General features: G+C 44.7%; 3 protein-coding genes across 3 annotated transcripts in view; 1 reads left to right on the top strand and 2 right to left on the bottom strand.

Moving 5' to 3' along the window:
- proca (protein C (inactivator of coagulation factors Va and VIIIa), a) overlaps window positions 1–5,625 on the top strand; it is a 6,640-nt gene extending 1,015 nt beyond the window's left edge. The window contains exons 2-8 of the mRNA XM_076098516.1: window positions 2,060–2,217; window positions 2,297–2,321; window positions 3,380–3,490; window positions 3,800–3,940; window positions 4,039–4,157; window positions 4,592–4,709; window positions 5,042–5,625. Of these exons, the coding sequence (XP_075954631.1) occupies window positions 2,060–2,217; window positions 2,297–2,321; window positions 3,380–3,490; window positions 3,800–3,940; window positions 4,039–4,157; window positions 4,592–4,709; window positions 5,042–5,625 (1,256 nt within the window). The remainder of the gene's footprint in view (window positions 1–2,059; window positions 2,218–2,296; window positions 2,322–3,379; window positions 3,491–3,799; window positions 3,941–4,038; window positions 4,158–4,591; window positions 4,710–5,041) is intronic.
- Window positions 5,626–7,763: 2,138 nt separating this feature from the next.
- dusp28 (dual specificity phosphatase 28) lies at window positions 7,764–16,650 on the bottom strand. The gene is made up of 4 exons (XM_076098524.1): window positions 16,533–16,650; window positions 12,352–12,593; window positions 11,710–12,124; window positions 7,764–10,395 (listed from the first exon to the last, which is right to left on the bottom strand). Exons 3-4 carry the CDS (start codon window positions 12,055–12,057, stop codon window positions 10,267–10,269), a joined length of 477 nt encoding a protein of 158 aa, XP_075954639.1. The 5' UTR covers window positions 12,058–12,124; window positions 12,352–12,593; window positions 16,533–16,650; the 3' UTR covers window positions 7,764–10,266.
- Window positions 16,651–16,862: 212 nt separating this feature from the next.
- On the bottom strand, window positions 16,863–23,643 carry vcpip1 (valosin containing protein (p97)/p47 complex interacting protein 1). Its single transcript, XM_076098513.1, has 3 exons — window positions 20,885–23,643; window positions 19,084–19,170; window positions 16,863–18,050 (listed from the first exon to the last, which is right to left on the bottom strand). The coding sequence occupies exons 1-3, from the start codon at window positions 23,493–23,495 to the stop codon at window positions 17,287–17,289; spliced, it is 3,462 nt and encodes a 1,153-aa protein (XP_075954628.1). The 5' UTR covers window positions 23,496–23,643; the 3' UTR covers window positions 16,863–17,286.
- Window positions 23,644–25,292: the final 1,649 nt, after the last annotated feature.

Raw genomic sequence — 25,292 nt, 5'->3', positions numbered from 1 at the left:
GACTGCAGGTCCAAGGCTGCAGGTGAAGCCGGATCTATGGCTGTCCACGGTGGACCGGTCTCTGCTGGAGGATCTGGGTCTGTCCACGGTGGACCGGTGTCTGCTGGAGGATCTGGGTCTGTCCACGGTGGACCGGTCTCTGCTGGAGTCTGAGCTGAAGGAGGTTCTGGTGAACCTGCATGAGTTCATCTGATTTCACCAGAATCCGACCCGGTGGCTCCGATGACGAGCATTAAGAATAACTCTATAGAAATAGACCATTGTAACAAACTCTTGCTACCCCTGTGGGTCCTGGGAGCACAAGTACGCCAGCACACTGTCAAATAGAGTTTCTCAAATGTTCTTTATTTAGGGTTTCAGTTTTATTCAGATAGGCTGGACTGGGCCGTGCGCTCTGCTGCCCTTCTCCGAGCGCACGCCGTGTGGGTTTTCCCGAGGTCTGCCGACTTCTCTGCCCCACGGCCAGTCTGTGTCTCTTGCCCCGCTCTCTCGCGCCTCTGTCACTACTAGTATTTTTATATCAGAGAGAGAGAGACACACAATTCAGGATGAGTTTCAGCTGCGCCTAATTAAGCCTCTTCCCGGCACCGTTCCCTGAACCACTCCCCCACTCTGTCCCCTCTGCAGCTGAGCCCGAACACGCCCCGCCACCACATACCCCCACTGCCCGACTTAGGCCGGGGAGCCATCCGGCCTAACCTACCCCCCCCCCCCCCTCCCCATGAGAGCGGGAGAGGAAGTTGGCCACGGCCATCTGCGCCCCCGGCCTATAGACCACTTTGAAATTAAACGGCTGTAACGCCAGATACCACTGAGTGATCCGGGCGTTGGTATCTTTCATGCGGTGGAGCCACTGGAGCGGGGCGTGGTCCGAACAGAGGGTGAATGAGCGTCCCAGGAGGTAATAGCGCAGGGAGTCGACCACCCACCGGATTGCCAAGCACTCCTTCTCCACCGTACTGTACCTGGCCTCCCTCTCAGACAGCTTCCGGCTGATATATAGCACAGGGCGGTCACCCCCCCGTACCTGCTGGGACAAAACGGCCCCCAGCCCTCTGTTCGATGCATCAGTCTGCAGAGTAAAAGGGAGAGAGAAGTTAGGAGTATGAAGGAGTGGTTCCCCACAGAGAGCCTGTTTCACCCTCTCAAACGCCAACTGGCACTGCTCCGACCACTGGACCAGATCTGAGGCACCTTTCCGGGTCAGGTCGGTCAAGGGGCTGGTTAGCTCTGCAAAGTCCGGGATGAACGGTCTGTAATAACCAGCCAGCCCCAAAAACCCCCTAACCTCTTTTTTAGTCTTGGGCCGCGAGCAGGCTGCGATAGCCGCAGTTTTGTCCACCTGAGGGCGCACCTGCCCGCCACCCAAGTGGTACCCCAGATACTGTACCTCCCTCCGTCCAACTGCACACTTCCCTGGGTTGGCGGTGAGCCCCGCCTGCCTTAGGGACTCCAGCACAGCACCCACCCGCTGCATATGCTCCGCCCAGGTCGTGCTGTGGATGATCACATCATCGAAGTAGGCGGCAGCATATCCAGCATCCGGACGCAGCACCCGGTCCATGAGGCGTTGGAATGTGGCTGGGGCCCCGAACAGCCCAAAGGGAAGTGTGTTGAATTGGTACAAACCAAACGGAGTGGAGAAGGCCGATTGTTCCTTGGACTCTGGCGACAGAGGAATCTGCCGGTAGCCCTTGGTCAAATCCAGTGTCGTAAAGAAACGCGCAGTGCCCAGTCGGTCCAGGAGGTCGTCGACCCGGGGCATTGGGTAAGCATCGAATCGTGACAATCATCTTCTCTCTGATGGTCTCTTTACTGATGGAGGTCTGATAGAGGATCAGGACTACACTGAGACTGGTTCATATAGAGGATCAGGACTACACTGAGACTGGTTCAGGACCAGATAAAAGTCAGTTAATAAATATAGAATTTCAAAGAAAAATGAGTTATTGGCCTTTTAACGTTCATTAATTTTATCTGATGAATACCATTAACTTGTTGTCGTGTATCTGATGCGTCTCCTCGTGTCCCCCCTCGTGTCCCCCCTCGGTTCCTTCAGTGTTCTCCGACCCTCCGGAGGCTCACATGCTGCTCCGCTCCCGTCGGGCAAACTCCTTCCTGGAGGAGCTGAAACCGGCCTCGATGGAGCGCGAATGTGTGGAGGAAAGATGTGACTTTGAAGAAGCCCGAGAGATTTTCCAAACCAGGGAAGCGACAGTAAGTCGTTTTACTGTTTACATGTTTCAACCGTATTCACTCATCTCGTCACTGACCTTTTTGTTTTGTGTGTTGCCAGCTGGAGTTCTGGACGGTGTACACAGGTGAGAAACGCTCCACCTGTCCATCATCTCATTATAAAAGCAAAGGACTTTCCGTTCGTCCGTCTGTGTGTCCCTCTCATATCTTGAGAACCGCTCATCTCATCTCCGTCACACTCGGCAGGTGTTTAGGTCAGAATAGCATGAAGTGCGTTGACGACTTTGGTGCAATTTGGACTCAGAGTTCACTGTCAATGAACTGTTAATAAATTAGCAAACAGCGGCAGCGGTGGGGGCGGAGCTTCAGGGCTCATGCAGACTTGAATATGTTGTTCACAGCGTTTACAGGTCTCGGCTCAGTGACCTCGGTTCACTTTTACTTCTGGATACTAATGTTACAACCAAACTCTTCTTCACCTCCAACGAATGGGAACGCCCCCCAATAATGCTGTAAGCAGCAACACTGAGAGCCAAGCACTAAGTCAGCTTCTATTCACCTGCTTTCATCTACATTCTAAAGCCTTAAAAACATGAACGGAAACATAGGGGATAAAATGAATATAGAAAAACATTAAATATAAAAAGAAAAAGATTATGATGTTGTTAGACCTGCTTCCTCTTGTTTTATTTGGAATAAAGGAAACTATTTAAGGCAAACAACAACAACAACAACAACAACAACAACAACGCCAAGACAGCAACCAGGAAGTATATTTATACCAATAATTCCAAACTGAAGCTGAATTTCTTAAATAACATTCTTCTTCTGTCGAGCAGATTATTAACAGAACAGAGGGTTAGCCCGAGTGCTAACCTTGTAGCCACACCAGATGAACACACAACATCAGCTTCTTTTGTTGTATCAGTTTGGATTTGCAGCCTTTGTGCCAACAGTTTGTTAACGTTTGTAACGTCTGTTGAAACGTTATTTTTCCCACTCGGCTGCTCTTCATTACGGTTTATACAATATGACTTCAACGCAGCAGAAATACTATAGAATAACTATATAAATAACTATATAATAACATGTGTTAGTTGTTTCCCTCGTGGACAGTTTGGTCTCTGAGCAGCCGCCTGCATGGCATTGTGGGTAATGTACACATGGCTGACTTGTGTTTCAGATGGGAACCAGTGTCACACCCACATGTGTGTTCATGGATCCTGTGTGGATCAGTACCAAGACTACGCCTGCCGCTGCAACCACGGATACGAGGGCAAATACTGCGATCAGAGTGAGTCAGATGATAGATGTTCCTCTAACTCAGCTCATGATAACGTGATGATAGATGTTCCTCTCACTCAGCTCATGATAACGTGATGATAGATGTTCCTCTCACTCAGCTCATGATAACGTGATGATAGATGTTCCTCTCACTCAGCTCATGATAACGTGATGATAGATGTTCCTCTCACTCAGCTCATGATAACGTGATGATAGATGTTCCTCTCACTCAGCTCATGATAACGTGATGATAGATGTTCCTCAGTCAGACTGTAGTCAGATATATGAACGATTAAATGGACGTCTGTCGTTTGGTCAGCTCAAACAGCCACGAACTGCTCGCTGGATAACGGCGGTTGCGACCACGACTGTTGGGAGAGCGAGGACGGCCTCACGAGGAGCTGCAGCTGCGTGAGCGGATACAAACTGCACGACGACGCCAAGAAATGTGACCCGAAAGGTGAGGAAGAGAGTTTCCTTTGTGCACCCAGAAGAACAAATCCTGCTCTCACGTCAACAAGTTCACTTGTGCAGAAGAATCACTTAACTTGTGTGCAGGTGATTTGTCCTGCGGTCGGCTGCTGATGAGCAGGACGTCCTACAGCAAACCAATGAAAGGCCTGCAGCCCTGGACGGTGGGAGGACACGTGGGAAAGAAGGGGGAGAGTCCCTGGCAGGTACCTCACCGTTAGTCTGCATTTTGTGACATTTATACTAAATGAATGCTACATGTATGCTACATTCTACATTTATACTAAATTCATGGTACATTAATGGTATATTTTTCATACAGTCATACTACAATTATTGTATATTCATTCTACCTTTATTCTTAATAAATACACTGGCCACATTAAATGAAAAAAATAATTAAATACAATTTGAATATCTTATTTCCATCACTGCGTGTAGTCCTCATATGGTTTTATCTTTGTTGCTGCATCTGAACTGCTGATAAGCTCACCTGCAACACACCTGCGTTATGTAGCGTTTCCATTCAACACCTGTCAGCAATCAGCAGCCAACATGTCGATCAGGGCAGCGATCGTACACGTACTTATTTACTAATGAATACATCAAACGTGTTCTACAGCAGTGTGTTTGTGTGCAGGCGCTGCTGCTGAACGCCAGAGGGCGGTTTCACTGCGGAGGCGTCCTGATCGATGAGAACTGGGTCCTGACCGCCGCTCACTGCCTCGACAACAGCTTCCGATTCAGAGTACGACTGGGTGAGCAACATCATGACATCATCATTGAATCTGTTATTACATGTAGAGCAGCAAATCTTTACAAACAAAACAAAGGGAGTCAATGGGCCTCGAGCAACATTTATTCTAAATGAATGCTACATTTATTCTACATTTACTTTAAATTAATGCTACATTTGAACCATGATTCAAGAGGAGTTTTGGTCCAAAATTTAATTTCAATCGAGGAAATTTAATTTGCACGTTTTCCTCCCCCCCCCCCATCAAACACTCTGCAGTTTAGTTTTAATAAATATTCAAGAATCAAGTTTCATAACACTCGACGACCAGCCACCGTGCTCGTGACTCCTCAGGTGACTACGAGCGCCACAGAGACGAGGGCACCGAGGTGACGCTGAGGATCGAGAAGACCTTCAAACACCCGCACTACGACAGCCGGACGGTGGACAACGACATCGCGCTGCTTCGCCTGCAGACGCCCGCCCCCTTCTCCGAGTTCGTGACCCCCGTCTGCCTGCCGGGCCGAGAGATGGCCGAGCGGGTTCTCCACCTGAACGGCACCGTCACCGTGGTCACCGGCTGGGGAAAAGACAACCTGGAAAACGGCTCGTTCAGCTCGGCGCTCAACGTCATCGAGGTGCCGCTGGTGGACCGCGGCGTCTGCGCCCGCCAGATGTCCCACAACATCTCCGACAACGTCCTCTGCGCCGGGGTCCTCGGGCAGAGGATGGACGCCTGCGAGGGGGACAGCGGCGGGCCGATGGTCACCTTGTACCGGGACACCTGGTTCCTGGTGGGCCTGGTGTCCTGGGGCGAGGGCTGCGGCAGGGAGGACAAGCTGGGCGTCTACACCAAGGTGTCCAACTACAACCAGTGGATCAACGACGTGCGCGAGGACTGGGACAAAGGACACAATCCAGAACCCCCGAGTGTCTGAACCACAACCGTGGATCCAGTCTGGTCTGTTGAATAAACCACATCAAGGCCTCAGTTAGAGCAGCGATGTGACGCACTTTATAAATAAACTCATTCTGTCTCAAGACGCTTCGGTTTTCTTTTTTTCACCACAAAGACATGTCTTCACTTTTCTCGCCGCGTTAGCGATGTGGCTAAAAAATAATGACTTTTGATTTACGTTCCCCAGAGGATGAACCTTGACGACAACACACCATCCTCTCACGAATGTAGACGGCTGTCTCGTTTACTGAGGTAATAAATCAAGAGAGAAGTAGAGTCATCTTCTCATAGACTTCTATACAACCAGAGACCTGTCAATCACCGTGTAGCCCCGCCCTAAAGCATCCCCTGCTTTATGGTCTGTTTGACTCTAAATGGACCATAATGTACTAAATGAACATCATGCTGTATTGAAGAAGACTTGAAACTAGAGATTGAGACCATAAACTCATGTTTACAATGTTTACTGAGGTAATAAATCAAGAGAGAAGTAGAGTCATTTTCTCATAGACTTCTATACAACCAGAGGAGTCGCCCCCTGGTGGACACTAGAGAGAATGCAGCTTTAACACATGAAGCTTTGACTTCACTTTAAAGAACCGGAGGTTGAATTCAATAAAAATTGCTCAGTTTTTACACTGGCTTGAGGTTGTTTCTGTCTTTGTCAAGAAAAAACGTTTTCCGTTGAAAATACCAACGTTACTGTAACAGGTGCAAACTAAGATCCAGTGGGAACTTCTTTGCCGAATAAATTCTGACGAAGCGAACATTTGAGTCACATGACTGATCAGCTGTTTCTGCTGTCGGCGTCTTCCTGGATATATATTTGATATTGTCTTCGTTTCTGGACAAAACAATTAAAACCAAATGAAACTTCTTCTTCTAGATTAAAGCCTCCAGCGCCAACTTCTGACCTCAGTGGATCGTCTCCGTATGAAGTTTGTATTATTAATAATGAAGTCGATGCAAAGACACAAGAAGAACTTCAGATGACTGGATGATGAACACACAACTTTATTTCATTCTTCAGCACATTAACAGACTCTTAAAGGGACGCAGCGTCACAGTTTGACTTTTTTTTTTTTTTTAACTCGTCATTTAAATACGTGTATATATATATATATATATATATATATATATATTGAGGTCTGACGTGTTTCTAGTTTTTTAATTATCGCTTTTAATATAGCACCACAAAATGAAGACGACGCACCTGAGATTCACACACACACACACTCTCTCACACACACACACACACACACACACACACACACTCTCACACACACACAGTGATAAAGATGATCTACTAAATCAGTGGTTCCCAAAGTGGGGGTCGCGACCCCTAGGGGGGGCGCGGTGGTACTACAGGGGGGTCGCGGCTTCATCACCAACCCACACACACAGACGCACACATACACCGGTAAAACAATATAAAATAACCGACGTGACATGCACTGTGTTCCAACCACGCCACCAGAGCGGCTCATGTCACAGACCGACTGTGGCAAAACCAGCGAGAGCGAGAGCGAGCGCGCGCGAGCGAGAGAGCGCGAACGAGCGAGGGAGAGAGAGAGAATGAACTGAGAGTAGATATCTCCAACCAGCAACCCCGCTTTGACAAAATCTGTAAAGCAAAGCAAGCCCACACCAGTCACTGATTGATATATATGAATAGGAATATACATAGGAATATGATCACAAAATAATATGGTCCATGTAGACCTGCACACCTTGTTCATAATTGTGTTATTTTATTGTTTGAGAAAACCTGCTGTTCAATGTGAGGAAATACAGTATATGTTGTTTGCACTTTGTTTGAAATTAAGTTAATTGTATTTACAAATTATTTTATATATTTTTTATTTTATATATATTTTATTATTGCTATTTTTTTTCCCAGTTAAACAAACTGAATAATAAACTGTGAAGTGATATGTACTTATTTTAGAAAGAAATAAAAATATTTTATACAGTTCATGCATTATAATGCAATTCATTAAAAACCAAGAAAAATTTGGGGTCGGGTTGCGGGGGGGGGGGGGGGGGGGGGGGTCGTCCAATGTACCTATATCATCAAAGGGGGTCTTGACAGAAAAAGTTTGGGAACCACTGTACTAAATCATCAGTTATTCACAGTATTTGAACTTTGTGCTGTCGCTAAACAACCTGATGACCACACAGACAGGTGTGTGTTCAGGTGAACGTTTCCTGCATTAATATACTTTTATATTAATAATGTAAAGTCTTTATTAATGCATGGTATTGAGTTTAGTAGATGTTCTAACTGAACTCTGATCAAAGAGACAAAGATCTTCTGAACAACAGAAGAAGAAGAGAAGAAAGAAAATAAACAGGAACAACTTCCTGCTTCAGTGTCAAAGAGTTTCACAATAAAAGCATCGTAGAACAAGCTGGAGTTAACTTCATCATCAGACTTCACAGTGGAACCAGAAGGTTCGTGTAGAGTTACTGTTGGAACATCAGCTGATCTGATTACACTTTAAACCTCTTCATCAGTGTTCATGATCAATAATCAAAATAAAAACTATTTCACATAAAACCTCTGGTGTCTGAATGGAACAGTTCATTATCTGTTAGAGTTATTATTGAAGAAGAACATCAATAAAACAGCTGATTCATCAATCTGACAAACAATCCATATTAATAACAACACAACCCTGTCGTCATGTTGTGTTTAGAGACGTGATACCTTTTGATTAATAATGTTATAAACCAACAAAGAACCTTAAAGCTGCAGCAACACTTTGCTTTTCTCTGACTCATCCTCTCATCTTAAATTGTTTCAGAGAGCTTTTAGTTTCAGTGAAACTTCAGATAGTTAAACCTGAGACTAGTTAAACCTGAGACTAGTTAAACCTGAGCCTAGTTAAACCTGAGCCGAGGTAAAGCTCAGTCAGTTTCCTGTCTGTTCGTCTGCTTTCATTCTTAGTTTGTTACTCAGGAAATAGAAAGTTACTGCGATTTAAAAAATAAAACCTCTTTCTTTAAATATATAATTTAACGCTGTGACTCTGAGCAAACAGTCGCTGATGGAACATAATTCGATAATATGGGAGATTATATGTTAATATGTCAGAGTGAGCAGGATAAAGAGGTTTAAATAACTTGTTTAACAGTATTTCACTGTTTAACGTCACGATGTTTGTAAAAGTAGCTGAAATAAAACCTCTGACTGTTCAGTAAAGATCCAGATGTTGAACATTTAAAATGAACAAAAACATTTTGACTGGATCAGATATAACAGTGAAGCACTTTACTGATCAATCAATGCTTTTACTACGCACGGTGTGTTATTAGTACTTTTACTGCAGTAAAGGATCTGAAGACTTCAATATCAGAGATTTATGATGTTAAACTGATTTAAATCTCACAGTCAGAACTCTGTTATTTATAAATCTGTAGTAATATAGAACATAAAGCTGTCGGTCACTTTCGTGATTAATATGCTGCATTATTATAATATTACATGGAAATGTGTCCATCTAGAGGTCGGAGGTGGAACTGCAACCACAACGACAGACGGCACAGTTACACGTCACAGAAACATCGATTTAAGGTTTAATGCTGGAAATATTACTACATTCAAGTAAATTCTGCATCTTTTTAAAGAAGTTCTGGTTTAAAGAACTTTAAAGACTGAAGAACCGCTGAGAAGAACCGCCGGAAGGTTTGATGTTCTGGTGGTTCTGGGTCTGGTTTGGATCTGAGACACTAGAAGCTTTATTTGAAGTGGAGTTGTGTTGTTGTGTGACTTTAGTGTTTAAAAAAGTCACACAAACAAACAAACAAACAAACAAACAAACAGATGTTGACCAGCAACTCCTTTCAGTCGAATGCAAAAATAGAACGAGGTGTTTAGTGATGGTGCTCAGCTCTCATCACGTTTTAAACATGAAATAATCTGCCACTGGAAACAGTTTCATTCTGTGACTAGATCTGTTATTAATCAGACTTTGGAGCTTTATTTTGAAAGTCACCATAAAAGGGAAACAAAAGCGGATAAAAACACGTCTTCTCGTGTTTTCTTTTAGGTTATTATTAATGTGTTATTAATGTGTTATTAATGTGTGTTTTCAGTACACAGTCCTTAAATTAAAGTCTCTATTCTTTACTTAACTCTTTTTATTTTGACATATTTAATCTGTTTTAGTTATTTTACAGCAACACTGAAACTCTACAATCTAATATTTCATGTTTTATTTTGGAGACACGTCTTTAAAAGAAGTGAAATTAATTATGAAGCAGATTAAAACATTAAAACATTTAAATATTAAAACATTCAAACATTTAAACATTAAAACATGAAAATATTAAACTCAGACTTTAATATATATTTTTCTGCGTTAAAGACCTCTGAGGCAAATTTGTGATTTTGGGCTATAAACAAATTAAATGTTGCTTAAAAGTCAGAATTGATAATTAGAGATAATTAACGAATAATTAGAGATAATTAACGATCATAAAACAGAGTTTAGATTCAGTCGATCACCTGCTGGATGTTTTCACATCGAGACTCTGACAGCGTGAAAGCTTCAGGTTGATCAGACAGACAGACGTCCACCTGTCTCTCAGTCTGTCTGTCCCTCAGTCTGTCTGTCTCTCAGTCTGTCTGTCTCTCAGTCTGTCTGTCCCTCCGTCCTCGTCTCTTCTTCAGCTCCTGCTCGTATCTCTGCAGCTGAGACATGAAGCCGGGGTTCGGATCGATCTCGTGACGAGCCGTCTTCACTTTCTGGAGGAAAATAAACAACGATTATTATTAAAAGTGTCTTTAATGAATGTTGTTACACTCCGTAATACATCATAAATATGATTAAATAGTTATTATATTTATTTATATTTATTATATGTATTTATATGCATCTCCTTTGTTTTGTTATCAATTGTTTTATTTAAAATTTTTAAAAAGTAGATCAAAATGTCCATAAATCTACATTACACAGTGCAAAGATTAGTAGCTTTAAATAATAGTGTACATGTACATATTCAAGCCTGCAGATGTTTACATATTTATTTTAACTGATAGTCAAACACGTAATTATTAACATCCCATCTCCAAATCGTTAGAACTGCAATGGTTTTATTAAGTACTTGTATCGGTACTTGGTGTAGGCAAGTACTCAGATGTAAGTATTTGTACCCTGAATACTTGGTCAGTGCATCAAGACCAGGAGACAAAGCTTCATGTCTTAAAGCTGCATTCTCTCTAGTGTCCACCAGGGGGCGACTCCTCTGGTTGTATAGAAGTCTATGAGAAAATGACTCTACTTCTCTCTTGATTTATTACCTCAGTAAACATTGTAAACATGAGTTTATGGTCTCAATCTCTAGTTTCAAGTCTTCTTCAATACAGCATGATGTTCATTTAGTACATTATGGTCCATTTAGAGTCACACAGACCATAAAGCCAGATTATAAAATAAATCTCTCCGGTGCGATAAGAGTGAGCATGAATGCAGTCAGCTCCTCTGTCCGCTGCTCGAGGGCACCTTGGTAACAGAAACCCTGAGCTTCAGTTTCTGCACACTCAGCGTTCTGCTGCAGTTTAAACCACAGTCGGTGATATTTGTGACCTCTGAAGCAGCAGCTGAGAGGACAGAGACCTCCTCACGGGGACCGGTCCTCCTCGTTTGTGTATCTATACGACTGTATTATCATCATATTTGTTTCATCTTCTCTGACTTGGCTGCTGAAACAAAGCGGAACATTTAACTACGGGTCGGATTGAACCAGCAGCCGTTAATCAGAAAATAATGTTCACACTCGTCTTTTATTTGGTCTTTCCACTTCCTGTCTGCACAGGAAGTGAGAACCCTTATGCCATCTGCTGCATTTGATGAAACATCTGTATAGTTCTATAATCGATCGATCGATCGTATCTTTTCTCTTCCGGGATTTTTAGTCCATAAACTTGTTCTGTAAATTAATTATTAAACAAGTTAAATCCTGAATGTGTCTTAGATTAGAATCACAGACTCTGCTTTTTTAAAACTTTAAAACAAATTTATGAATTACAATGACGTCAAAACGTCGTCTCCTCGCCCACCTGCAGAGCGTCGCTCAGCGTCATCCCGCGGTGTTTCATCAGGTAGGCGACGCACACGGTGGCCGAGCGGCTGCGTCCGTTCTTGCAGTACACGAGGCCACGCCCCCCGCGGTTCACCTCCTTCTGGATGGCGTCGGCGACGCGGTCGAAGTGGGCGTACAGGTCCTCGTTGGGGTCGTCGTAGACGGGCACGCGCAGCTTGGCGACGGCGGCGGCGGCGGAGAACGGCTGCTGCTTGGACACGTTGATGCAGAGCGTCACCGCCTCCTGCTGGAGGAGCTCGTCGCTGCAGGCCGAGCGGGCGTTGCTGATGAACAGAGCGCTGGTGACTTGGCACAGCTGCAGCATCACCCGTAGATCTGAGCCTCGCGGGCTTCCTTACTCAGGTAATTATGGTCACAGGGAACACTGACACCTGGTCACCAAGAAGAGACGCACGGCAGGGTTTTTGTAAAAAAAACATCACGATTGGGCTTAAAACAAATACGTAAACTAAGTAAGACGTAAACAACGCAACACAAGTACAGAACACAGACATCACTGACAAACACATGATAAACATCCTCAGATTCCACCAAACACAGACAGCGTCACAACAACCTACAGTCAGTGAACGCCTCACACAAGGACAGACTGACTCACATGCAGCCGTCAGCTGGTCTTCAGGTTCCTGCTCTCTTCAGAGTGATCTGGGTTGTTTTTCTGAGAGGAAAGTGTTTCCTGTTCTGTCCTTGCAGACGGTTCTGGTTGATCCGGTCTCTCCAGGTCTCCTTGTGACCCCCCCAACTGGTCCTGATCCAACACACCGCTGCTATATTTACTGCATAGGCTCTGGCAGCTGCTCCGCTCTGGGTCCTAGTGCTCATCAGATTCACCGCCAACACCTGAAGTGATTAAACAGTTCAGAATCAGGAGCGACATATTATTTCTTTATGATCGTTCCTCAGTGTAACAGCGCCCCCCAGTGGACGACAAGAGCAAACTCACACTCAAACCAACAGTAAGATATAACCACTACCAAGTATTCTGTGTGTCACAGCTATATGGGACGATATCAACAATTCATTTCACCATTGTCCTGCACAAAACACACAATATTCACAATATTATCCCAATAATCATCTGAATATTTTTGAAAAATCTTCAAATGGAGCTAAAACATTTACCTTATATTCTGTAAAGACACGTCACAGACAGGACGTAACCTTTCTTTAGTGAACAAACAACAGTTTTCAATGAAGTTATCATAACTCACGAGGTCCCCCTGCATGTGTAGTTTAAATAAAAAAGATGTGAGTTCTGTCTTAAATATTTCCTGTTTTTATTTTAGAACTACGATCTATTTTTTCACTTCTCTTACAAAATAGAAGCTGTGAAGATATTCACCAATTATTCCGATAATAGAAATATACCACGATCAGTTTATTGAGAGCGTTTTTAATCGTCTCTTCTCTTATCTCAGCCTGATGTCTCATAGAGCTCCATTAAAACACATCGATCACCATCTTCACTCTGTCCTTTATTCTCACTCAATCACACACACAAATACGCACGAAAGCACCAGATGTGGATTACTCCGCCGCTGGAAATAGTCCCAACAGATGCACTACTTTCTTGTATGATTTAGGAAAAACAATGGTTTTTAAAGAGTTACGTCTTCAGGAGGAAGATTAACGAACATGTTGGTGGTTTGAGTCCCAACGTGAATAAAAACAGAATAACTTCATCATTTTAAATAAACTGGAGTTATGTCCTCAAATCCTTTCAAAGTAAAAGAAGCAACCACAACAAAAAAAAAGAAACATTTCAAAATAAATCACAAACTTCCAAATGTTACTGTACTTATTTGGCTCATCGTGCTGAAGGACCTTAAACATCTCACTTCAACACCTGGACCTACCTGCAGAGTTTATGACATCACAGATAGTTTAGAGCCAATCACAGTCCGGTATGAATGTTTAGGTTTGATGTGAAAACAGTGAGAATGAACTTTACAGTGAAATAAGAGACTTCTTTAACATTAATACATTAATACATTAATACATTAATACTGTGTCTGAGGAGGAACGCTCATCAGACACAGATCATTATTCAAATCAGAGTATTTTATATATTAAAACATATTAAAGGTTTGGACCAAATAGTGATGTCATCAGCTTTTAAAGCTTTTAACAAGTTATTCTAAAAACTCATTAATGGTTAATTATCATCCAAAACGGTACTTTATTTTATTATTAGTTAATTGTTTATCTATATATACACAATAGCCACCAAAGTTCATATATATATATATTTATATATATACATATATATATATACATACATAAATATATATACATAAATATATACATAAATATATACATATATATATACATAAATATACATAAATATATATACATATATATTAATTTTTACTTGTTTATTTAATTTAGATATTTATTATAATTAATATGTTTCCTCTTACTTTTGTTCAATATATTAAGTTGTTGTAAAATAATCACATTTAAATAAGTCTAAAGACCTGAGTGTGTAGATTTCAAGTGATATAATTTGTATGATTATTAATCTATTTCCTCCTATTTGTGGTCATTATATAATATATTATATTCCTGTTTGAAGTGCTTTTTAAACACAAAGAACAGATCAGGATTTATGTTTAATAATTAACTTTCATTAATTTCATTATTAAACAGTTAAACTTGCAGCTTTGAGTTTGACTGCTGCAGTTTAAAACATGTTCCCTGATGTGACTCACATGAGATTAGATATTCATATTTAATATCAGTGCAATACTTTGACATAAGTTGTTTCTCTGCAGGTTGAATCTTGTAGAAATGAACAAACACCGTTTAGCAACACGTAAAACATGTAAAACACGTAAAACATGTAAAACACGTGAAGCACAAACTCTTCTTTGATAAACAGACGAACAGAAAGAATCCGTCGGTGACGACAAAAATACAAAAACAAGTGAAGGAAGTGAATTTATTGTTGGGGTTGAAAATTCATCACACATGCAAACAGCGATGTGGAAGCCGTGTAGCATCAATACTTTATTAGCAAACCAGAGAAACAAAGAGAAAGAAAGAAGTGAAGGAACCGAACAATGTGTAGTTTCTGTACAGGTCCAAATATACTACAATATGTACTATTATACAACTGGACTACAACTCATGTCAGTGTACAGCAGTCACAGAGAAACGACTTCACGTCTGTTACAGCAGCTTCCTGTCCACCCCACCGGCTAGCGTTAGCATGCTACGCTAACATTTTACCCCCTCAAAGTGCAGAATCTCAAGTTTGATGTTTGTTCACCTCGACACCAAAATAAACCTCAGCGCCCAAAAACCAGAGAACAGAAAAAAGTCCAAATTTAAAAGTCAAACTTTCGGGTTTTAAAGTGAAAATAAATGGATTTTTCGGTAAAAGCAACACATTTAAAGGTAAATGTAAAACTAATAGATTTGAGTGTTAAACAGATTTTAAGGCCTGAAGATAAGTTTCCCTCCAAAACAAAAGAAACGTGGAAAAATGTTTAGTTGGCAACAAAAGAGTAAACGGAGTTTAAGTCACTTAAAGGAACAGTTCAATATGTTGTCATGTGACGGCTGTGATTAGCTTAGCTTAGCATAACTTCTATAGTCCGGCACAAAACTCTGTAAAACTACGTGTTGTTTTGACACAAGCCAGGCTAGTTGTTCCCCCTTGTTTCTCCTCAACAGGCAGAACCCCAGAATGAAACATGAACCTTCAGCGAGTTTATGACCGAAGACAAAGACGCTTCAGTTCTGCTGCTGTCAAATATCAGAGAACGTTGTGAATCACAGGAACCCTGAAGGAGTCCTTTAGAACTTCCTTTAAACTCGTTCTACTCGCAGACGATCGAGCGTCAACAACAGGATTTGATCCAAACTGTGATCATGAGGACTTTGCCTGATGTTTCATAATAAAACGTTGATTAAATGCTTCTGAAGACGCTTTTATTCCCACAGAAGAGAAAATAAAAAGACGTCCTCTGAGGGCATTTAACATAAAACTCTACAGAATTCTATTATTTAGGGATTTGAAGGTTTTCTCTGCATTGAACAGAAGCTCTTTTATCAAATACCGTTTGTCTAGTCTCTTTTAACACGAACCGACGGAGGTGAAAGGTCACGTCCACGTTCCTCGTCTTCCTGTGTGTCTCACGCTCCGTCTCCTCGTAACAATAATAAAGTGAACAAAGAGCTTCGAGAGTCTAAAGTATCGAGATCGTTGGTTTAATTAATTAAGCGGGTTTTAATTCTACCATTTCAGTTGCTTTTTAAATGAAAGTGTTGTCAGCGTGCGTCTTTGTGACATCACTGACTCACTGACCATTAGAAACATGAACCTGAACATCTAGATTTGTTTAACATGTACGTTGGCGACACATGAAGGATTTTCAGGCACTTTTAATCGTGTTAATAATGTGTAGAAGAAGTCTGCTGTTCATCCAGAGAACACTGAAGCTGTGAGGAGCTTTACTGACAGCAGAGGTCACAGGTCAAACACAGAACGGATCTTAGTTTGGCTTTCGTTTACCAGCGAGAGGACGAATAACACCGTCGATATCGGCCAGTGTTCTTTATCAACACGTAGTTTCATAAGGATATTTGGTCATAAAGGAGCCGTGTGTACGTAGTAAACATAAACTTCTCTCTGCTGTTTCTAAATGACAAAATAATATCTTTGCTGTTACCGACACGCCCAAACTGACCGACGTGTGTTAAGAGGACACGGAACGTTCTGGAGGTTCAAAACCTAAAGAAATAAAAGGAATCGGAGACAGAGACACTCTTTACCTGCAGGCTGGATTCAGGTGCTTCACATCAGTCACTCGTTCTCTGAGTGGTGACTGAAGCAAAAACATCAGGTCAAGTCCAGCTAACTCCTCCTCCTCCTCCTCCTCCTCCCCCTCCCCCTCCTCCTCCTCCTCCTCCCCCTCCTCCTCCTCCTCCTCCTCCTGGTGGCAGATTAAGACTCAAGAGGATCCTTCTAGCTCCAGAGATGCGACTCCCCGAGCACCCGTTTCCTCATTCAGGATATTTAAGAGGACAGAACCGCGGGGGGGGGGGGGGGCTGAAAGATCTTTAAAAAAAAAAAGGCAAAATAATGTCTCTCAGAAGCAGGAATCAATGGATCAAAACGTTGTGTTTTATTATTTGGTCTCACGTGTGGACAGCTGAGATGAGAGCGTGTGCCAGAGAGTGCGTATAGAGTTCAAACACACACACACACACACACACACACACACACACACACACACACACACACACACACACACACACACACACACACACACACACACACACACACACACACACACACACACACACACACACACACACACACACACACAGGGAGTGTGTGTGTGTTGTTGTGGGACTATAACCACCTCGTGGATTATTGTCCCAGAGGGGTGAGGGGGGGGGGGGGGGGACGGGACGGTCGGCTTGCTCTTTAGTCATGCAGTAAAGACGACGAAACACGATGAGGACCAAAAGCTTGAGGATCCGACCTGAGGCGTTCTGGCGGGGCGAGGGGGTGGGGGGGTGATCAGGAGTGATCCATGGGTTCGGTGGCGTTGCTCTGCTCGCCGTCCTGACTCTCCATCTCCTCCAGCTCCTCCGTCTTCCCGTCCGGTTTGCCGGTCGTGGCCGGACGTTCGTCATCGTCGTCGTCCAGCGAGGACGCCGGTTGGCTAGCTCCCGTCTTAGTCCCGCCCCCTGCAGCGGCGTTGCTCTGCTGCTCCCTCAGGTGGCGCTCCATGGAGGCCTGGATGGAGGACACCATCTCCTGCAGCTGCCTCCGCTGCTGCTCCATCAGGCCGGGGTCCAGGCCGCGGCCGTCCTTCGTGGTGACGAAGCCCGGGGCCATGCGGACCAGCTCCCTGGTGGCGTCCTCGGGGATGCCCGACAGGTCCGGCGGGCCCCGGGACACGCTGGCGCTCAGGTCCACGCCGCTGCTGTGCTGGCGCGTGATAGGCCGGTGCTCCGGAGGGGAGGAGTTCCCGGCGCTGCCCAGAGAGTGGCCTTTGCCCTGGAAGGCGGTGACGCTCTGGAGATGCTCCTTCTTGCGGACGACGCCGCCGCTGCCGAGCCGCAGAGCGCCGTGGGACGGGCTGCCCTCTCTGCTGCCCCTGGTAGACGACTCGGAGCGCAGCTGCAGCAGCGCCTCCTTCACCAGCTCCTCCACGTCGGGGCCGACGGCGAAGTGGCCGGCGGCGTCCACGCAGAGCTCCAGACGCTCCTCCGCTGCGTTGTAAACGAAGGTTTTCCCCGTCAGGTGAGGCAGCGTGCAGTGCTTCCCGTCCATCAGGCCTGAAACAGAGATCACCATAAGGGAGTTTAGGTTTAACAATAAAGTTTTAACGTTAACCATCAGAGTGTAAATAAAGTTTTAACGTTAACCATCAGAGTGTAAATAAAGTTTAACGTTAACCATCAGAGTGTAAATAAAGTTTTAACGTTAACCATCAGAGTGTAAATAAAGTTTAACGTTAACCATCACAGTGTAAATAAAGTTTACACTAAATAAATAGAGCTAGTAACGTTAGCAGCACCGCTAACGGCTAACCAACAGGAGGTTCACTTCAGTTGCACTATGATGCCTTCAGGCTCTGCTCAGTGAACATGAGTACTGGCTGAAGGTACATTATAACGTTATCATGATGTGTTCACGTGTCATCTGTAAAATGTAGTTTTGGTGATAAACTAGAATGAATCCAGTAGTTTGAAGGAGATGTTTATGAATATAAAATAGATGTTAGAGATGAATTATGATGTTTAACTTCTAACACGAGCTCTAAACACATTAGTATACAACATTAAAAATAATATAATGACTATAAAAATACAATCTATTATTTCATAATCATTTGAATTGTGTGTTGTTATGACGAAAAAAAAACACACTAATTACTACAACAAGGTAAAAGTACAAAATTTAGTATTTTTGATGGTTTACTGACTTAGAGAGAATAATATTGTGGATCCTTGTAGACCAGCTGATGTAATCAGACAACAATATGGATCATCGTTGATCTCTAAAAGTTATATTTTCTTTTGTAATGATCTGAAGCGTGAGTTTTAGGATCCGTTGCTTCTTTAAATGCTAACTTTTAGTTCTTCTATATTTGTGCAAAGCCTGAGTTTCTGTTCCGACAGCAACATTATGCTTTTTATCTCCAATAATCAGGAGCGATCGCTCCTAAAAGCAATGAAAACTACCCGACGACAGCGGAATAAACCAGGTGATGACAACATGTTGAAGTACATCATGACGTCCGAGTTCACATGCAGCGGGTTTAGAACCCAGATCTAAGAACCCAGGAGTCAGGTTGTGTAAACGTACCCATGTCCTTCTTCACGATGTTGTAGAAGACGCCGGCCTGCTGGAACAAGTGAGGCAGCTTCTTTGCGTACGACCAGACGTCCTCACCTGGAACACACAGAGAGAGCGGTCCCGCATTTAACGAGGCAGGTGAGACCCTGAACGCACCGCTGAACAACAGAGAATATCACGACGTTATTAAACCAGCGGTCGCTTTGATTTCATCTATTTCTGACTCGTTTTTATCGTTTCATCTTTCACATGTGAGAATATTTGTAAACTCGATTAATCGATGACTTGTTAATTATATTATATTATTATTAACTATTCAGATAATCAATGAAGTGGTTATTTTTTGTTTCATGTGAATATTTTCTGAACATCTCTGACGTCGTCTTGGGCTTTAGGGGAAACACTGATCGATATTTTTCATCCTTTTATTCATTTTATGACCGAAGAACTAATCGATTCATGAGCAACATGACTGTTCCATGACATGACAACATGACAACATGACAACATGACATTAATCAACAGTGAGAACACTCTTCAGGTCTGTGAAACATTTCTGAATGAATGTTTGAGGAGAAAACATGTTTTTGTCAAAGTATGCGATCAGTTCTTTTGCTTTGTTTGGGAGCTGATGAACTAAAGCACATTTTGTTTTTGTTTGTATATAAATGTTAATATCAGAGCTCAGAGTTTTAAAAGGTAAATATTAACGGTTATGAATGTATTTGTTGATTAAATGATCAGCTGATCGATCTATAACTACTCTGCTCTGCTTCATATCTTCACGTTAGTGACGTCTTCAGGTTTCTGGTCCGACAGATATTAAGTTATTCCAACTCAACATACTTCATTCTCTTCATTAGTCACTAGTTATATAATATATCATATTTAATTTGTCTCAACACGTCTCGAAAATGCCCCAAAATGCAGCTGCTGTGTTTTAATATTCATCAGATTCTGGAGTATTTATGAAGCATAAAAATCATTCAAACTAATCATTCATAGTTTTTATGTGTCTGAGCCTCATATCAACGTGTTGTAAAATGTTTGATGGTATCAGAGAGTTCATGACGTTGGTTCTTATACGTCGACGTTTTAAAAAAAGGGCCAGAAACGTATTATTATTATATTCATAACTGTGTTTTCGTCAGCGTTTATTCACCTGAAGCTCAGAGTCTTTCTGTGTTCCTGTTTGAGCTCCTGCTCACAGGAAGTGCAGACAAAACCGTCACTGTCGCTCAAAATATGATGAATAAACAAACAACAACGCTGGAGGCTGACCTCTCACGTACGCTCTGGAACTGTACAAAGATGAAGCGACGCTGGAAACATGTCGATGCCGTTGTTCAACATGTGTTTTAGGTGACATGAGATCTGGTGAGAACTTCACTAAAGATTTACTTCCAGCGAGTAAGAAAGTAGTTAAACATTCCCCAAAAAAACAGGAATAGTGGCTGGAACGTTGACAGTCAACGAGAATATATTTAACAAAAACTGGAAGAAATGCAACATATTTATGAGATGTGACACCGACTACATGAACGCCTGATTAAAGTATGTTTGTATGAATATTGAAATGACAACTACTCTGTTAATCTGTATTTATTTGTTATTTGTTTGCAAAACCAACTGAACTATTTGTGTAGATGTTGTTTATATCTTTGTGAAAAACTCAATAAAATCAATAATGGAAAAATTCTTAGTTCTTAGTTGAGCTGAGATAAAGACTTGTGGTCACATGATCTCAGTGGTCACATGACTTTACCTAACCGTGAAGAAGAAGCGTCATGAGGAGGAGTTTGATTCTTACCCATCAAGGTTGCCAGGAGACAGAGGGAGGACATCTCCAGGTCGATGCTGTCCTGGAGTTCGCGGCCGCTCGTCCTGCTGGACGTGACGACGATGGCGGCGGCGTCCTCGCTCTTCGCGGTGTGCGAGCCTGAGGCTGCGGGCGCCTTGTCCTCGGGCGCCCTCAGTATCTCCACCGTCACCCGGTCGCCGTGCTGCAGCGCCGCCGGCTCGTTCTCCTCGCCGTCCTTCGGAGGGGGCAGCTCTTTGGGCGGGAAGCCGTGGCGGATGCACTGCTGCGCCGGCGGCACGCCGAACTGGTCGACGATGCTCCTCTGCAGCTCCGAGAAGGTGGTGTGGACCTGCAGGGTCAGCATGGCCTGCCTGCCGTCGCTGGTGGTCACGCGGATCTTCTTCTCCTTGGTGGACGAGGAGGATTTGGTCGGGGTGGCTGGAGCGGAGGAGGAGGTTTCCGGTGAGCCGCCGGCAGAAGACGTCCGGCCCTTCTGCTCCTGCTTCAGCTTGTCGGTCCGCCTCTTCTGGGTGACGGCGGCCTGCTCGCTGATGCTCTGCTGGATGCTGCGCTCCGCCCGGCTCATCGTCAGCTCCTCTTTGTGGAGCGTCTTGGCTTTCTGACCGGTCAGGATGATCTTAGTGGGTGGCTGGGTGTCCGGCGGCATCTCCGCGGCGTCGGTGAGGCGCTGGGCATGAGCCCCGGCGATGGACACCGGGTTGTACTCGTCCGGGTTCTTCTTGGCGGTGTGGTGCAGGATGGTGTTCACCACCTTCTGCACCAGAATCTCGCTGCCAAACTCCCCCGGGAAGTGCTTGGTAACCAGCTTCATGGCCACGTCGTACACGTTGCTGTTCAAAGCCGGCTCGGTCTCGTACTGGAACCAGTACACCGTCTCTCTCACCACCCGCCCCCCCCACTCCAGCGTGATGGGGAAGGCCTCGGGGAGGTTGTCGTACTCCTTCTCCTCCCAGTAGTGCTTGAAGCCGCACCCGCACTTCCCGCCCTGGGAGCGGGTGTTGGTTCGGTCCCCGTCCAGGTAGACCACCACCCCGTTGCCGCGGATGTGGCGCACCGACGTGCCGTGACACCAGTTGCAGGTGTTGAGGGAGCTGAGTTTATAATCCGGGGCCAGGACGTCCCTCTGGGGGTCATAGGAGCACACCACGTTGTTGAGGGGGAAGCTGTAGTTCTTGTCCGGCCGCAGCTGGCCATGAGTGGACTTGGCCAAGTTGTAGAGCTTCCCGCCGGGAACCAGCCACTCCGGCGGGACGTGGAGCTCGGAGAGGGCGCCGCAGATCAGGCAGCGGTGCAGCCGGTTCTCCGTCACCGACTTCTTCGCCGCCTCGGTCACCTCCTCGGGCTGGATGCCGATCACGCCGGTGCGCCTGTAGACGTACTGGTGCACGTCGGCCACCAGCGACGGGTGGATGCTGTGCTTCTCCATGAACACCTCCTCCATGGCGTTGACCAGCCGCATCAGGTATTTGTCCTGCAGGCTGCGGTCGCCGCCGATCACGCAGCTCCCGTCCGGTTCCAGCTTGATGTACTTCCTGATGAACTCCTGAGGGACTCCCCAGGCCTTCGGCAGCAGGCGGGCCGGCAGCTTGGGCAGCACGGTGTTCTTGATTCCCACCAGAGGGATGTAGTGGTTCCTGCCCGAGCTGCTCCACGCGATGCAGATGGGCTTGTTGAGCTTCCCGTCTTTCCCCCGGCACTGCTCCTCGGCCACCAGGCCCGGCAGGAAGGTGGCCGAGTAATCCCCAGAGCTCCTCATCCCGCTCAGGGAGTCCAGCAGGATTATGGGTCGGTGGAGGACGTTGGCTAAACCAAATATGTGGATGTTGCGTAGTCCGAGCGGGACGCCCTCGGGCGGGATGAACAGGGGGTCGCACTCGTTGATGATGTCCTCCCACTCGGCGGCATCGATAAAATCCTGAAAGAGAACCTTGTAGCAGCCCAGGTTCTGCTTGAAGTTCTGTTTCAGGTTCTCCCTCAGGGCGTGCCAGAACAGTTCTCTGCCCACCAGCGCTCTGGACACGGCGTGGACCAGACAGTGCCCGTCTCCGTCCACGTGGACTGGGATGAGACATTCCCCGCTGCCGTTGGCCTTCTTCACCTCCTCCAGGGTGTCGTGGAGGTATATGAGGCTGCCCGACCGGTCCTTGCCGTAGCCCATGGTGGAGACGTGCTCCGGCTCGATCAGGAACGCCCGGTCCCCCAGGAGCGAGCAGTCGAACATCTCGCCCTGGTTCATGTCCCTCAGCAGCTTGGCCTTGCCGGTCTGCTTGTCCATGCCGTACCTGGTGAGCACCGGGGACAGCAGCTTGCAGTGGTAGTTGGACAGACCCATCACCTTCACCAGCTCCGTGCCTTTCTTAGGGGCCCCCGTGACGCCCAGCAGGGCGTTTCTGAGCAGGTTGTGGAGCACGACGTCCGGATCGGTCACCTCCTCCACGGTTAGCAGGTTCTTCTGCTCGTGCCGCTGGCCGCACTCCGTGCACTCGATGCTGACGGAGCCGTGAGCCGGGAAGAACAGCCTCGCCTGGCATTTCGGGTCCGGACAGGTACCGGACAAGACACGCTTGTCTCTCTTCTTGGAGCTCTGCAGCAGCGACATGGCGGGAAGAAGAAGAGAAGCCGAGCACGAGCGTCAGCTTCACTCAATCATGACAGTCGACCTCCGGCGACGCTTACCGACAGTTATTCACCAGAAAAACACACAAGCAACAACACGGAAGCGGCTGTGTTTCTGCTTTAGCAACTGACCGTTTGCTAAACGTAGCAACGTCATGACGTCAAGATTTGTGGGACTTGTAGTTCTGCTGTGTAGTCCGTGTTTAATATGTACACACCAGAAGCAGAATGACCACTTGTTTGATTTTTCTTTGAGTTCATATGACTCTAACACGAGAGAAGACATGTTTACGTTAACGTGAAGACATCGTGAAAGGATTCAGAAACCGAAACAAGAACGCTCGATTAACTACATTTACCAGAATGCAACACGTCGCAGCGACGTTTTGTTGTCAACACGGCAGAGTCATGGCGGTTTGTGCGCATTGGACGGATTGTTTCCAGAAGTATCTTAAATATTTGGGACCTAAAATGTAATAAAAGTATATATATTTGGGACTGCGCGTGATTGTACAGTTGTGCGGTGTTGTGTAGTTTGTATGATTAATATCAGACATTGTTCATGTTCCTGTCTGGACCTGGAACCTGGAGAGACAGACAGACTGCATTCAGACATCTGTCAGTTTAGTGCTTCTTCTTTACCTGAAGGACCAACAGACACGTGCTGACTAAGCACTAGTGTGATGATCTGTAGGCTCTGTTAGTTTAGATCCTGACAGGCTGGTGGTTAACTTTCATACTAATTAATGTGGTATCTTTCATGCGACAGTTCTGTTGAAGTGATGAGGAAGGATGCTCCGTGGACACTGTTCTTGCTGGTATAATAAAGTTTATTACAAACAAGCAACACATGCCATTACGGACGTCTAGATCGTCCGGAGGTCTCAAGTCGAATCCGAAAAGTCCCTGCTTCTAGGGCGCTCGCTTCATCTTTATATAGGGTACATGTTATGTTTACATCTGGGCGGAACGTAAGAGAATGTATGTGGCCTCCTCATTCTACACATCCCCCCTTCTGCCCCTGGTCTCCTGCACATCTGGTTTTCATCTAAGACAACTACACTTGGGGTCTTCGCTGTACTGTGTAAGACCTGAAAATATACCACATTAACAAACCAAGACCATTTATGAATGTGTGTGAGCTCATTCTACATGTAAAGATCTTCACCATGAAGCCATGTGGTCTGAAAATGACTGGATGTGTGAACATGTGTCCTGAATAGTTCATTTTAAATGTAAAAACAATAACTAGAAATACCAATTTCACCAAATACAACTGTTGTTATCAGCATCCACAATCACAGATATGGAATGTGTAGTAGTAATACCAGTTTCCACTTTATTTGTAGTATAATTTATCAGTTGTATCCTAGTATTAGTAGTATTTGAAGTATTGCAGCAGGGGAAACATTATGTAGTTGTAGTATTTGTCAAGTCAATATAACTGTATTTATACAGCACTTTGGAGAAAGTACAACAGAGCCAAACAGGCTTTAAAGACTAAATAAAATACACAAACACAGATAACAGACGTACTCCCACAAACACCGAGTTAAACAAGAGCAGAGACTCTGATGGACAGAGATCACCAAATAGAAGGAGATGAAGAAGTACTGAGAAAGTTCTGTCTCAAGATAAAGGTTTCTATCAGAGCTGGTAGAAGTAGTGGTAGTATTTGTAGTAGTATTGTGTTAGTTGCAGTATAAATAGTAACAGTAGTAACATCAATACCTGCAGTGATACTTGTGATGTACTGCTGTGTGTTTTATTATCCAGTGTG

The sequence above is a fragment of the Anarhichas minor genome, unplaced genomic scaffold, assembly GCF_050575085.1.
Source record: "Anarhichas minor isolate MPS153535 unplaced genomic scaffold, ASM5057508v1 ptg000024l, whole genome shotgun sequence".
Lineage (NCBI taxonomy): Eukaryota > Metazoa > Chordata > Actinopteri > Perciformes > Anarhichadidae > Anarhichas > Anarhichas minor.
The sequence above is the reverse complement of the archived record's forward strand: the minus strand, read 5'-3'. Positions and strand labels throughout refer to the sequence as shown.

What these genes read in the sequence shown, in the direction of transcription:
- dusp28 (XM_076098524.1), bottom strand. Translation starts at nt 12,057, where the DNA reads ATGCTGCAGCTGTGCCAAGTCACCAGCGCTCTGTTCATCAGCAACGCC. An exon ending in CGCTGAGCGACGCTCTGCAG is followed by an intron (nt 10,396 to 11,709) that starts GTGGGCGAGGAG and finishes ATTTTCCTCCAG; the next exon opens with AAAGTGAAGACGGCTCGTCA.
- vcpip1 (XM_076098513.1), bottom strand. Translation starts at nt 23,495, where the DNA reads ATGTCGCTGCTGCAGAGCTCCAAGAAGAGAGACAAGCGTGTCTTGTCC. An exon ending in TCTCCTGGCAACCTTGATGG is followed by an intron (nt 19,171 to 20,884) that starts GTAAGAATCAAA and finishes TGTGTGTTCCAG; the next exon opens with GTGAGGACGTCTGGTCGTAC. An exon ending in CATCGTGAAGAAGGACATGG is followed by an intron (nt 18,051 to 19,083) that starts GTACGTTTACAC and finishes TCTCTGTTTCAG; the next exon opens with GCCTGATGGACGGGAAGCAC.